At 37.4% G+C, this 13,089-nt stretch overlaps 1 protein-coding gene across 1 annotated transcript; it reads right to left on the bottom strand.

Moving 5' to 3' along the window:
* Nucleotides 1–772: 772 nt before the first annotated feature.
* LMNB1 (lamin B1) lies at nt 773–12,402 on the bottom strand (the record flags this gene model as incomplete). The annotated part of the gene is made up of 10 exons (XM_010076230.1): nt 12,356–12,402; nt 11,828–11,984; nt 10,880–11,005; nt 9,682–9,852; nt 8,124–8,249; nt 5,537–5,757; nt 4,355–4,580; nt 2,152–2,256; nt 1,596–1,715; nt 773–886 (listed from the first exon to the last, which is right to left on the bottom strand). Coding segments are annotated over exons 1-10 (1,413 nt in total), but the record flags the coding sequence as incomplete, so codon positions are not given.
* Nucleotides 12,403–13,089: the final 687 nt, after the last annotated feature.

The following is a 13,089-nucleotide window of genomic DNA, read 5'->3' as shown; positions in this document are numbered from 1 at the left end:
GTACAACCCGTTATCCACTGTAAGTGAAGTAATGCTGGATAACCTTTCATATGAAAAGTAAGAGAGAACAGGTACAAGAAAAATGGAACTTTAATTATGGTATTTGAATCTCAAGTAAAAAGGCATCATTGAGTTCAGACAGGTGGTGAATACTGCAGGGAGCATTTACAAATACCTTGAGATATTTTATCTAAAAAAAGCCTAATCTCTATAAAATTTTAGTAGCTTTACTTATATAGGCACAGTTTAGCTCAACTACACCATCCCAGAAACCATAAGAGCAACTGGATGCACTTCAGTACTTTTGCATAACTGCAATACAAACCTGACTCTATATTAAATCCCACAAAGTTATGCTTCAATTATAGGCCAAAACCCATGGTTGCCAAAAAATACCATTTCCCACACAGCCAACTCTCTCAATTTTTTGTCTGTTTACATATGCACACTTAATTACTGTTCTATAGTATCCTTCCTAAGCCACTTTAAGATATACACTAACTGAAATGTAGCAAAGCAGCCAACTTGAATATTGCATTACAGGAACTTATTTCTTTTTTTTTTTTTAAGAACTGATCAAAACAGTGAAGTAGAAAAAAACTCAATGTGAACAATCAAGCATGTCATAGCTCAATATTTTCCCTTATTTCAAAACAGTTTATATTGTCACTGCAAGTTCACACCTTTCTATTGCCTTCAGAGTGGCCTTTCTTGATGACTTAGATATCCATTTTTTCAACCTCAGTAACCTTGTTAACCTAAAACAAGATACCTGCTGGTGGGGAAGGTCTTCTTCCTCCTCAGCTTCATGTGCTTCTTCCTCAGATTCCCTCTCTTCCCTTTCACATACAGTTGTTTTAAAGACAGTGCTTCTCTGAGCAACCTCCTGCAACAAAGTTTTATTTTTAAGACTTGACTCCTCTAATGATCTGGTGCTAACCTACTTAGCTTTTGAGAGATGAGAGTTTCAGCTCTAGGGAAACCTGCTTGCACTGATTTTGTCTATGCAGAGCAGTATATGAAAATTATATAAACAGCATTCATAATGTCTTAGTTTTAATTTTCTCAGTGATTAAAAAGAGTCTAACAAGACACTCAAAGTTCTTCCAAAGTTTGTTTTAGTATATTTAAATACTGTATTTCAATTGTAAGAGGTCATAGTAACTGTCCTACTGAAACTTTTAACTCCCACCTTACCAGAATTAATGCCTCATTGCTTAAATCAAGATTCCCTGTAACATTCCCATCTACCAGAAGAACTGTTTTAAGGAAAACTGTTCTAAGCTTACTAAAACCTCTTATTTTCAAAGCATATCTTGGGGCACTGCCCAATTCTTGGCATAAGGGCAGTGTCTGAACAAGTGATTCTTCTACTACTTATATTCAATATAGGGAAAAAAACTTCACATGCTTCGATGGATTGCATTCCTAAATTGCAGTTAGAGACAGCAGCACAGAATGCTTGGTTGAAAAGCAAAAGGAGAAAACTTTACCATGTGCATTCATGTGTAAAGTCCTAACAATGGTTCTACCTGCATCTTTATAGGCGATGACACCACAAAAAGACAAGTTTAAATACATCTGAGGTACTTTACCTCTCCCTGAGAATTTTTCAGTACAACCTTCACATCTTTACCAGTGCCCCAAGAATTCTGGTTCTTCCAGATGAGGTCAGTAGGAGGGGTAGCAGTTACTCCAGCATTTGCAGCCCAGATCTATTAAAAGAAGTCCTATGTGACCATTACTTGCTACTCTTATACATTTCCATGTTATTTACTGAGTTAATGTGTTCCATTTAAGCAACACTAGTCAATCTCCTCCAATTAAGAAAATACAAGTCTCTGCCTACTTACTTCCAAAGTTTCTTACAATAAAATACCCCTACATTTTTCAGTGCAGAGACTTTTGAATACGTAAAAGCACCTGTTTATGGTCAAAATTATTGGTACATAGCAAGTAAGCTTCTGAAAAACATGGCTCTGTCCAGCTTCTTCCCAGCAACTGATACAACTAATGGCCAATACAAATATAAGTGATTATTTTCTGAACAGGTACATAGAAAGGACAAAACTAAAAACCTTGTGTCTTATTGACACATACAAATCAGCCTAAAGCTCGTTTCAACTGAACATCTGCAGCTTGCCAACTTACTGTAGCAGTCTGGCCTGCCTTTAGTATATATCTTGAGGTGTATCTGTAAGTAGCGGAAGTATCTCCTATTTTTCGGATCATCTCCCAACCTCCCATAGGTTGAGCCTAATAAAAAGGAGAAAAAACAGAATCCCATCAGCGCTAATTTTCTGGTACATGTGTAAGGTATTTTACATATAAGTCCATAAGGCACATAAAATTTTCAGTTAAAATGTTTCTTATCACTTGATCTTCAGTATGCAATTAGAATAATCATAGTTAAATTTGTCTTATCTCTTATTTCAAGTTAAATCTTAATACATCCTGCATTCTGTTTTCAGTTCTGATGCTCTATTAAGTTTTATAATTTACATTAGTTTTGTTATCGCTCGGGCCAGAAAAATCCATAAATATTGAAATCCCCTTATAAATATATTTTTTCTGAACCACAGAACAACCAGGCTTCTTAGAAAACAAAATATTTGTCAGTCTTCTTAAAATATGTTTCTACATACACACACCTCCTACTACACACTCCTTGCAAGACCTGTATGATTTCTTCCTTTCAATCATTTTTGCCTATAAACTACCTGAAAAACAGTAGCAAATAAAATAGAAAAAAAAAACCAACCAAGTCATTATTACAGAATGACCATTTCAAAACAAGAGTAGATCTCTAAATTCTCCCACCGTTTCCAAACATTAAACAGTTGCCACTTGAGTCTGAAAACAGACAGGTAATACCATCATCAAATCTAGACCCCGGCAAAGTGGACCATCTATGGCTACTGGTAACAGAACTTATGATCCTTCCACAGAACAATGAATGTGTAGTTAAATTAGAAAAAAAGGGGGAGAAATCCATGTAGTACACAAAGTAGGAGGGGGGATATCCCATATGTTTGAAAAACTTAAAAAGGAAAAAAAATTACAGGTCCTGACTCATTTTTATTTTTCTGAATTCATTCATCTAAACACTTAGCTGTCTAGACCAAGACAGTTGTCAAGGTTTCTTCCATCCAGTAGAGTCAGCACTCTCAGCTGACACCTCAGGCAGGTAATTAAGATACATACATCTTACCATCTGGAGGAGTCTCTCCATTTCTTCACTGATTAGAGACACTTGGAACCAAGACCAATCTTTGTCATACAAAACATCAAGATCAGCTGCCTTTTAGTAAAGAATCTGATAACACTAGACAAAGCCTATGTGTCACTGAGAACAAAGAATGCAGCTAACACTTCTACATACAGCTGAGGCACAGACAGCATAGCAGAAGGTGGGAATTACTTAAACATTCTCTGAAATGAATGCTGCAAGAAATTAGGTCTTGTAATTCTGGTGTCCTAATGAGACAATGCTCAATTCTCTCTTCTTCCAGACAGGATTTAAGAAATCATAGTCCCCACTCTCCAACCCCTCCTGCAATGGACTTGCAGAATTGTACATCTTATAGGACTTATTTTTCTTAAGAAGAAATTAAAAGTAATATCGGGGAGGGGGAGAGAGGGTCAGGGGAGAAATGTACTGAATAACAGTTGGCATCACTCTGAGGGCAAGATAAGGAAAAGTTTTGATTACACTCAAATGAAGTACCCTTTTATAAATAGATATGTGTAACCCTCCCATACAAATGCTAACCTATTCCTAGAATGAAGTAATCTAAGTAGCCAGCACAAAGATGACTTTAGCATGGGAACTGAGGGCTCCTAAAAACTGTGGATACAACCAAGGAGGAAGGAACACTATGATTTAGGGAAGCTATATGCAAGTACAAGGGACATAGGCAATTAATTACATTTAGACATTTATTTTGCATCAGTATATATTTCTTATGGGGCTTAAGGCTGAGAGGGTTCTTAAAAGGCTTCTAAAGCAGCTTACTGCTTGCACTATTTCCTATCAGTGACAATGTTATCTTTAAAGCTTTACAGGCAGATCACTTGCAAGGCAGAACTCCGAAGAGTGATATAACACTTTGGTGGATGGGCAACCTAGCAATAAAACAATTGCTATGAAAAGCATTAAAAAACATTAAGAAGAAGTCATAATCAACCCAGAATACCATATGAAAGCTTCTTTTGTGACATACTAGTTTCTTAGTGCCATCTCTTATACAGCATGCTCCAGCTCGGTGAAGCCTGAGGGCTGACAGGGTGTTGAGGATGTCTTCTACCTCTAATCAGCTCATTGTAAAGTCATGATACCTGTGCATTTTCAAACCTGTTCAGAGGTGTTCTTCAAGCGGATGAATTTTCCATCAACATCTATCTCCTCAATAGAGACATTTCCAGTAGCAGAAGCCGAGTGGGAAATGGTAACACTACTGCTGGCTTCAGATTCTTCCACATCAACCCTCTTCCTCTTCCCTCTGGCTGTACGCACACTATGGCTCGATGAAGCCCGTGAAACTGTCACTCGGGAAGATTGTCTTGGAGAAAATTTTAACCTATATTTAAGAAAGGAAGAAATAGGCATACATCGCACTTAGATTTTACTTTATCCACCTTTATTTATGAACTTTCTTCCTCTCTCCTCTTCTTCCCATAGAATGATATAGCAAAAAGATACAGGAATATAGTAAACAAAGCATGTTACATGAAAAAGTGAAGCCTTAGGTACTTTTTGAAGAATTGACTAAAATGTTGTCAAACAGCTGATTAATGTTTTTGGAACATATAATACTGATGGACTACTACTTTAAGATCATAAAGGCACTTCTATGCATTTGTTAAAGACTACACATTCCTGGATAGATGGAACAAGTAAAGAAAAAAACTTAGGGGGACTTAAGCCACTGCAGGAAATTTATGCAAAAACTCAATGGCACAAGAGCTTTTGCTGGTTCATCCCCACACTTAAGAATCAGCCTGAACCAGCAGGATGTCATTCAGAAAACAGTGAAGTATCAAATTAAAGTCACAGCTGTGACTTCTCAGGCGAAAATTCTCCGTATTGCTGAACTCTTGAGGTCAAATGTCAAAAATGCAGCTAGCTGATAAGCTGTGCAACCATAACAGCTATTACTTTACTAAAATTATTCTATATCTGAAGAAATTTGACTAACAATTAAACTACCCTGTAATTAACTCTGAAAACGAATGTTAACCATGGGACCAAATAGACCTATAAATGACAATTCATTATGTCCTCTGTGCTAAATCTTAATAGAAGAATGGCATTTGTTCCCTTGAGAATTATTGGTCTGATACTCAAGCAGCTTGGTCTCATGGAGGCTTAGAATTAAGTGGGTCAGAGAGAAGGGGACAAAAACAAACTGTGCCATGGAAACTGTAGTAATGCAATTAATAAATGCATTCCCAGTAAGAACTGCCTTTTAACAGACAGTGAGACAAGTAAGCAAAACACACAGATTCCGGCATTTATTGCTACATTCTTTCATACCTTTCCTCTTCACCCTCCAGCAATTTCCGGTATGCATTGATTTCGATATCAAGAGCCAGTTTAACATCCAGAAGTTGTTCGTAGTCACTCAGCTGCTCCTGCATCTGATTTCTCATCTCTGCTATTTCCTTCTCTTTTTCAGACAGTATTTTGCGAGAGTTTTCCCGTTCCTCAGCCAAGCGGTCCTCAAGCTCTTGCACTCTATCTTGCCATGCTCTACACTAGAAAGCATTGAAAACATGAGTGGTGCAAAGGAAAGATCACCTACACCTTCATGCAGTCTACTAATCAGGCAATGCAGAATTCAGAATGTTAGGTTAAGCACACTCCCCTCCTTTCTGAATTCAAACTCAGCCATATTCACCTTCCTGTTCCCCATCTCATCTACTACAAACATAAAACCTTAAGTTCCAGCGAAACACACAACATACTTTGAAAGACAACTACCTGCTCCATTCTTCTGAGATCTGAAGATATATTACTACACCTGAATTCACTCAGTCAAGAAAAATTGAGCTTGAGTCAAACCATTTAAAACATGCTACACAGGACACACAATGAAAGTACAGCTCAGTGTACTACAGATCCTGCAGTAACTGCTCTTAAGCAGGAAGTAGACATCTGAAAGCTATAGTTTACTGCTGCCAATTCTGAATTCTGGGAGGAAGTTCCTCTAAAGGAATAAGGGTTGTCATCAGTGAAAGCCTGACTGCCTGTTATGAAAGCCTTCAAGACTTGCTGAAAGTACAGTGGTAGGTGTTCCATGAAGAAAGCTAATTTGTCACATCATTTAAAATCATATCAAGCCAGTAGAGCTCACTGTACATACGGAATAGAACGCTTGCCAAAGCAAGGCCAAATTATGACAACTTTAAAGTTTCATTTCTCTGAGCCTGCTTTCTTCTGTTTGATAGTCTCTTGAGATTCTTTTCAGTTGAAGGACAGAAGCAGGAACCAATGCCCCATATCACCCTCTCTGGTTAAGTCACCAAGTTTGCCATGTCAGCACCCTACTTATGATGGCATCATAGTCCAGAAACAATGAAAACAGGCAGTCTAAAAGACTGACTTAGGTGACCAGTGTAACTGGTTGTCAGTGTCAAGAGTCACATAAGGAATTTAATGAAAGGAGCTGTGTGTCACATGGAAGATCCCAGTGGAAACTACTACAGAGCTCAGTGTTGGTAACTCAAACCAGACCAGCATAGGTGACAAAAGAGTTGTCTTCTTCCAAGAGAACAAAGCTAGTTAGTGCTATCAAATGGAAAACAAAACCCTACTGGCTGACATCACTAGCACTACCAAAAAAAAATGACAGCAGCAAAACGGGTTTTTTGGTGGACAATTACAGTAAAACTAGCAGAACTTGATTTTGACATCCCTGAAGTTAACAATCAACACTTCTGCAAATTCAGAAATTCTCTGAACCTAGCTGTGACTCCCAAGTAAGCAACAGAACAGAAGTAAATTAAGAAAGAAAAAAACCTCAAACATCTGTTGACTGAACTACCAAATGAAAGATGATGGTAATATAAAGGCAGAAATAAGATCGAAGCAGACAAAACTCTCAGTCCAATTCTTGTGTAACTTCAATAAACATTCATTATAGCACCTGATCTTTTTCAGAGACTAACTTGTCTAAGAGGAAAACTGGGAAGACTCATTCTAGTATCTGCCAAATCATTTGGAAAGTTGCAAAATAATGTTCCCTGCAAACATAATTGAGGTCCTGCAGGAGTCTACTGTACAGAAGGAATACCATTCAAAATGTATTGTAGAAAAGATCAGAGCCAAATTTCCTAATATTTTATATTAAAAAAAGTCTTGTTGCATTTTCAACTGATTAGTAAGTTAGAAAAACCCACTTCAGAACTAACTCCTAACATGTCTCATTTTCACTCTAGATTTTCCATTGCAGTGCACATGACATTCCCATCAAATTAGCTAGTACTGAACATATGGTATGGCTTGTCATAGGTTGTGTCATACCTCTTTGGATGTGATCTATGTGCTCTGTGATCTAATTAAGTACAATTGGTTTCTGCTCAAGACCCTGCTCTACAAATGCTCAAGTACTGTTATTTGATGTATTTTCTCAGTCCCATATTTCAACTTAATCCTAGTAAGATCACTTTTTTTTTAAGCGTTACAGATGCAAACTCCATCTATGATAAAAAGAGATACCAAATAGACATGGACTCTATATTCGAGCTCTGACTTTGGATGTTGCTTTGTGGAATCCTCTGATAGACTGTCCAATTACTACAGAACAGAAATAAACTGCTTAGAATGTCAAGCACTTTTAATACATAGCTCTTGTCTAAAACTGTCCCATCTATCCACAAAAGTTTCTGCAAAAGCCTGTTAACAGTACCATCTTTCAAGTACTCTGCAGCAGGATACAACACAAAAATTTCAACTCTGTCAAAAGAAGACATTAAGAAATTTGAAAAAGTACAGAACAGTAGAACAGAAGACAAACTCAAGTCATGATGCTCAACAAACAAGTTAAGGGAAAGGAAGTCCTTTAATATAAAAATAAACAACTGTAATTAGCAAGACTGAAGAGTAACAAACAGCTTATTACCTCTTTCTGAAGGCTAGCAAGATGTGAAGACAGATTATCAATTCGTACAAGACTTTCATTCAGTTCTTCTCTTGCTGAGTTAGCTTTAGCATTGCTCATCTCAGAGGACAGTCTAGCATTCTCAAGCTGCAGTAAATCAAGACAAAGTTCACTTTTATTAAAAGAAAAATGAGCCACTAGAAGCCACACATAACATTAAGCCTCAAAGTTCCTCTCTGCAGCTCTAACACAACAAAACATCTCTTTCTGAAGAAGTTAAATATGGTGGCTCAATTACTATGCTGGATTGCCCTACCTGAAATCACAATCCTCTGCATACTTTATTATAGGATTAAAAACTTAAGTTTCCCTTGTAGACATTACTGAAGTTGGACTGCTAAGTTCAATTTTCATGCTGGCCAATGTTTAGCTTTATATATTTAACTACCGTAGCACTGGTTTTGAGTATGCTTAAATATAAGCTAAACTGAAATTACCAGTTCTTTACAAACAAGCAAACTTATGTTACCTTTCAGACAACATAAGCAAATTTGTAATGTACCTTCAGATTACAGTACCAGTGTCATACTGTTTCATTCTATCACAGCTTCAAGCTCAAATAATTTTAAACTGGTCTGAACACTACCACATCCACTTGAGCAGCACCACAGACTTATTATTGAACTCATAGTTGCAGATGATATGGAGTCTAAAAAACCTTTTTGAAATATAAGAATCCAAAAATACAGAAACAGTATACCTGAAGAGAAGGAACAAGAAAGCCTCAATTATGAAAGGCTTTTTACAGTAAAAAAAATGTAAAATATTTTTGGCTAGATCTTATTTACAATAAGTTTTTCCAAGTCAGATTGAAGCCCTGAAGATAAGCAACTGCACACTGTTAAGACTGTAAAGACTGAAAAGTATGCCAGTAAATCCAGTTTGTATCAACTTTTATGCTGTATATACTTTTCTACTGTAACATCCCACCTCATTTTTAAAAATTCTAACTGCAGCAAGTATAGCCAGAGAAACCAGGTTTGGTTGAAACATCAGGATCCCTCCTGACAGAATTGCTCATAGATGCATTTCGTAATTTCCTTCCTCTACTGATTTCAGCTTGAGTACACTTCACCTCCAGAACAGTGAAAAGCAGAAATCTTTGGGTGTGGTAAAACTTCCACAACTTTTGTACAGGGTCAGAGGACTTGGGATGCTGTCTTCTCAGCAAGCCCTATTATGAAACGAGTATTAAACAAAATACAGGACACTTTATTGATCAAGACTATGTTATAGTTGATACATAACACACGAACTTTCCTTGAATTCATTAGTCAGTACTAATCACCTTTCCCCCACATTCACCTTCACACAGTGCTTCCTGCTCTTATATTATTGTGCTTACAGGGTTTTAAACCTGCTCCCAAAATTAGACCTGAAAATGCAAATTCACATTCAAAAGCATGGTAATTTTAAAATGAGCTGCACAATAAAATTATCTGAAATCCAAGTAATTAGGGTAACTTTCCACTAAACAAAACAAAGCACAACAGACAACTGTATGAAAAGATGTTCTCACTTTGGCAAGGTAAGCCTGTTCAAGCTCTTTTTTGCACAAGTTCATTTGTGTGTCATGCTGTTCTCTTAGATCACGAAGAGCTTGGGTCAGTTTACGTTCATATTCAGTTTGACACCCAGAATCAACCTCAACTATGCAAGCTTCGAGTTTCTTTCTTGTTTCCTTGATTTGCTAAGAAAAACAGAATAAAACAGCATTCAGTAAATGAGACAAAACAAGTTTTAGAAGACTATCCACTGAGTAGATAGCAATGCAGAATTTAGCTAGCCTTGTAGATCAGCATTAAACTAGTTTGTTTGAAATTGAAACTTTCAGCAGAAACACGAGGCCATTTCCCTGGTCTGACCTCCACAGTACTTTATTTTGCAATAGCCAGTCACTGAAATAAGAGCTAAGTTACCATCAGCATGTAAGGTCACATTTCCTTCTGAGAGCTGTCTGCATTTACAACAATTACACCTCAATATGACCAGATTTTAGAAATGCATTCCCCCTTTCTTTAGGTATCTTCTATCCTTGCACAAAATGAAAGTACTGTGAAATTAAACATGGACTTTCACTAATCAGCATTTTCTCCATTTATTTGTATGCCTGGCTGTGGTATCTGCAAAAAAGCATTTCAACAACATGAACAAAGCTGAAAACATAACTAGCAAGGAAGTGTGCACACAAAACAAAAGACAGTACATTTGTTACTGCTCTAATATTCCTCCTGGAAAGCCTCAAATACTACAATTGAAATGGAGGCTGGTAAGAAAAAGGTCTAAGAAACAAATATTCATCAACTTCTGTTTCCTTATTTCAAAAGCATCCTATTAGAAAGTTCTGAAATTAAAAAACAGTACAAGCCCATAGTACCTGTTTGTCCTTCTCCACTTTATTTCTCATAAAGAGATTATGTGAGAAATTATTAACCTACTGTCTCATTACTATGAAAAGATGTGCATATTGCAATACTACGGTCAGAATTTAACAGGAAACAACATGATACATGAAGCTATTTTATCACAAGAGCTCCAAAAGTTAACATTGTTTTTCCTAGAAAAAGATGTTGGAAGTCTTACAGCTAGAGGAGAGGTAAACCCTGCTCTGAGTAGGAGTTCAGACCAGGTGACTTCCTGAGGTCCCTCCCAACATAAATTACTTCAGTTGTCTTCTTTCCTTTAAAAACGTCAATTCTTGTCACTAAAGCATTTACCTCCTCATAAATATTTTTATGGAATTCCCAGTCTTCAGTGAGGCTCTGACAGCGGTTTTCAAGATCCACCTTCCTTAAGAGTTCATGTGTAAGCTGTTCCTTGGCAGCAGCTAAAGAAACTTCAAGCTTGAAGAAAAAGAAATAAAAGAATCAACACAACAATGACTATGTAGCCTAACTCACATAACACAATGACCTTAGCTACTAGAAGTACTGCTAACTACATGTTATGGTTGACCTTGGCAATCAAATCCAGTATTTGCACCACCGTCTTTTTCCCCCCTTCAACTATCGTTGCGCAAGTGAGTTCTAGATATTTCTCATTGGTAACTAGCATTAAAATGCTACTTATCAATTTTCCTTACAAAACTTCAGTTTTCCTACATGGCGAAAGCCAGTTTCCTGGTCTTCCTCAATTCATCCTCCCGAGGTTATGTTGCTTAAGATCACAAATCATGTGTTTCAACAGGTTTTTCCCCTCTTTGTTCTATCAGATGCCCAGAAGATGGAGAACCACAGGCAGAACCAAAAGGAGGGCAGAGGGAATCACAAGCTGTTACTTGTCAGTTATTTGTTATCAGTACTTGTGAAGTCAGTCTATCCCCCAAAACAGTTCTACAATTTGTCAAGTTTATGTTGACTCTTGGCCTGCTCCCTTCAAGGAGTACCATCCCTTTCAATTTCAGAGTCAGCAATTTTAAAAGCATTCTATTCCACCATTCATGTTATTAATAACTGAAGAGTACCAGACACAGCTACTCAATACTGCTTCCAATGGTGACAGCAAATCACAGTTTGTTCTAGTTGTGACTAGATGATAGGTTTGCACCCATTTTTTGACTACAAAGTTCCATTTTAGCACAACAACAGCTCTTAATTTGGACATTATTATAACTAAAAACACCTCATTTGCTGACAGTAGCTTGATGATTAAATATTTCTTCTCACCTGTACAATTTGATCTTTTAAATCCCCAACTTCTTCCTCCAGACTTTTCTTATCACCAAGGGCTGTGGCCAGTGCAGCTTCTTTAGAGGTAAGGGCTGCTTCAAACTCTCGAAGTTTGATTTGGGCTCCATTAAGATGAGATTCTTTTTTTGCGTAGCTGGAATAAATCAGGGAAAGTGGTAAGAAAGTCTAGAAATATCCCCAAAGTAGACTGCTGACTAATAAAATAAGGTGCAATCCAAATCTTCAACTTGAGACACCCAACAAAAGCATTTTGTCTTGGCTCAATTTACTTTAATTTAAATCAGCTCCTTAGTTCTGCTTTCTCATCTGCTACAATAAAACTTAATATTTCGCTTGGGCTATAGAAACTTAAATATAGGGGAAAGTCAGTGTCAAAAAAGTCTGAGAGGCATACACAGAAAGGGGAAACTGGGTTTATTAAAGGTACCTTTTTTCTCTTTAGCTAGGCACTGTAAAAACGTCCTACCTTCTCTTGAATCTTAATAGGAAGAAGAAAGTTCTCACATCAGAAGGCCCTTTCCATAGGGTGGAAACAAGCAAACTACCTTCATGGCCTCTTATCCACATAGGAACTTGTGCAGATTCACTGTCTGGGCTGCATATAGCCCATTTCCAATTAACAGACCAACTTCAATGAAAATTGATGTTCATTATCTTTAAGCCAGTCTTCTATAAGCAGAAGCCATAGCATAGTGAAATGCTTTGCAGCAGCCTTCTAATCATACATAATGGCAAAGTTCTACAGATCGGAGGAAAGATACCCATATCCTGTCTACACGATAGTCTGTGCCATCACCAAAACTGCACTGGTGGAGAGGTACAGATGTCTTTTTCTTCATGAGAGCAAACACAAACTTTTCAAATTATTATTCAGATGAGTTTTCATGTCTACACAAGCAGTCAAACAGTTTCTAGGGGTTTATTCCCTAAAACAGCATATGCAAACAAAAAAGTCAAATGAGAAAAAGTAATGCCACATAAACACAAACCCACACTCTTCAACCTAAATCAGCTACTTATACATAATGCTACAAGCAGCTGCTATCAAACATAAGGGAAAGGAAAATCTGCATCAGAGAGGGCAGTGGCCAGCCACTGCCTACCATGCATGCAGAGGTTTGTGTGGCAGTTGGCATGGAAGGGCACCTCTTCAAAGGAGGGCAAACCTGAGGACCAGGCAAAGCAAGGACGTCCTCCCTACCCTCCAGGCAGAATGGCAGGTACTCACCTTAGAGCAA

Source organism: Pterocles gutturalis, unplaced genomic scaffold (genome assembly GCF_000699245.1).
Source record: "Pterocles gutturalis isolate BGI_N339 unplaced genomic scaffold, ASM69924v1 scaffold19338, whole genome shotgun sequence".
Taxonomy (NCBI): Eukaryota; Metazoa; Chordata; class Aves; order Pterocliformes; family Pteroclidae; genus Pterocles; species Pterocles gutturalis.
Note: the sequence above shows the minus strand (reverse complement) of the source record. Positions and strands in the feature narration are given on the sequence as shown.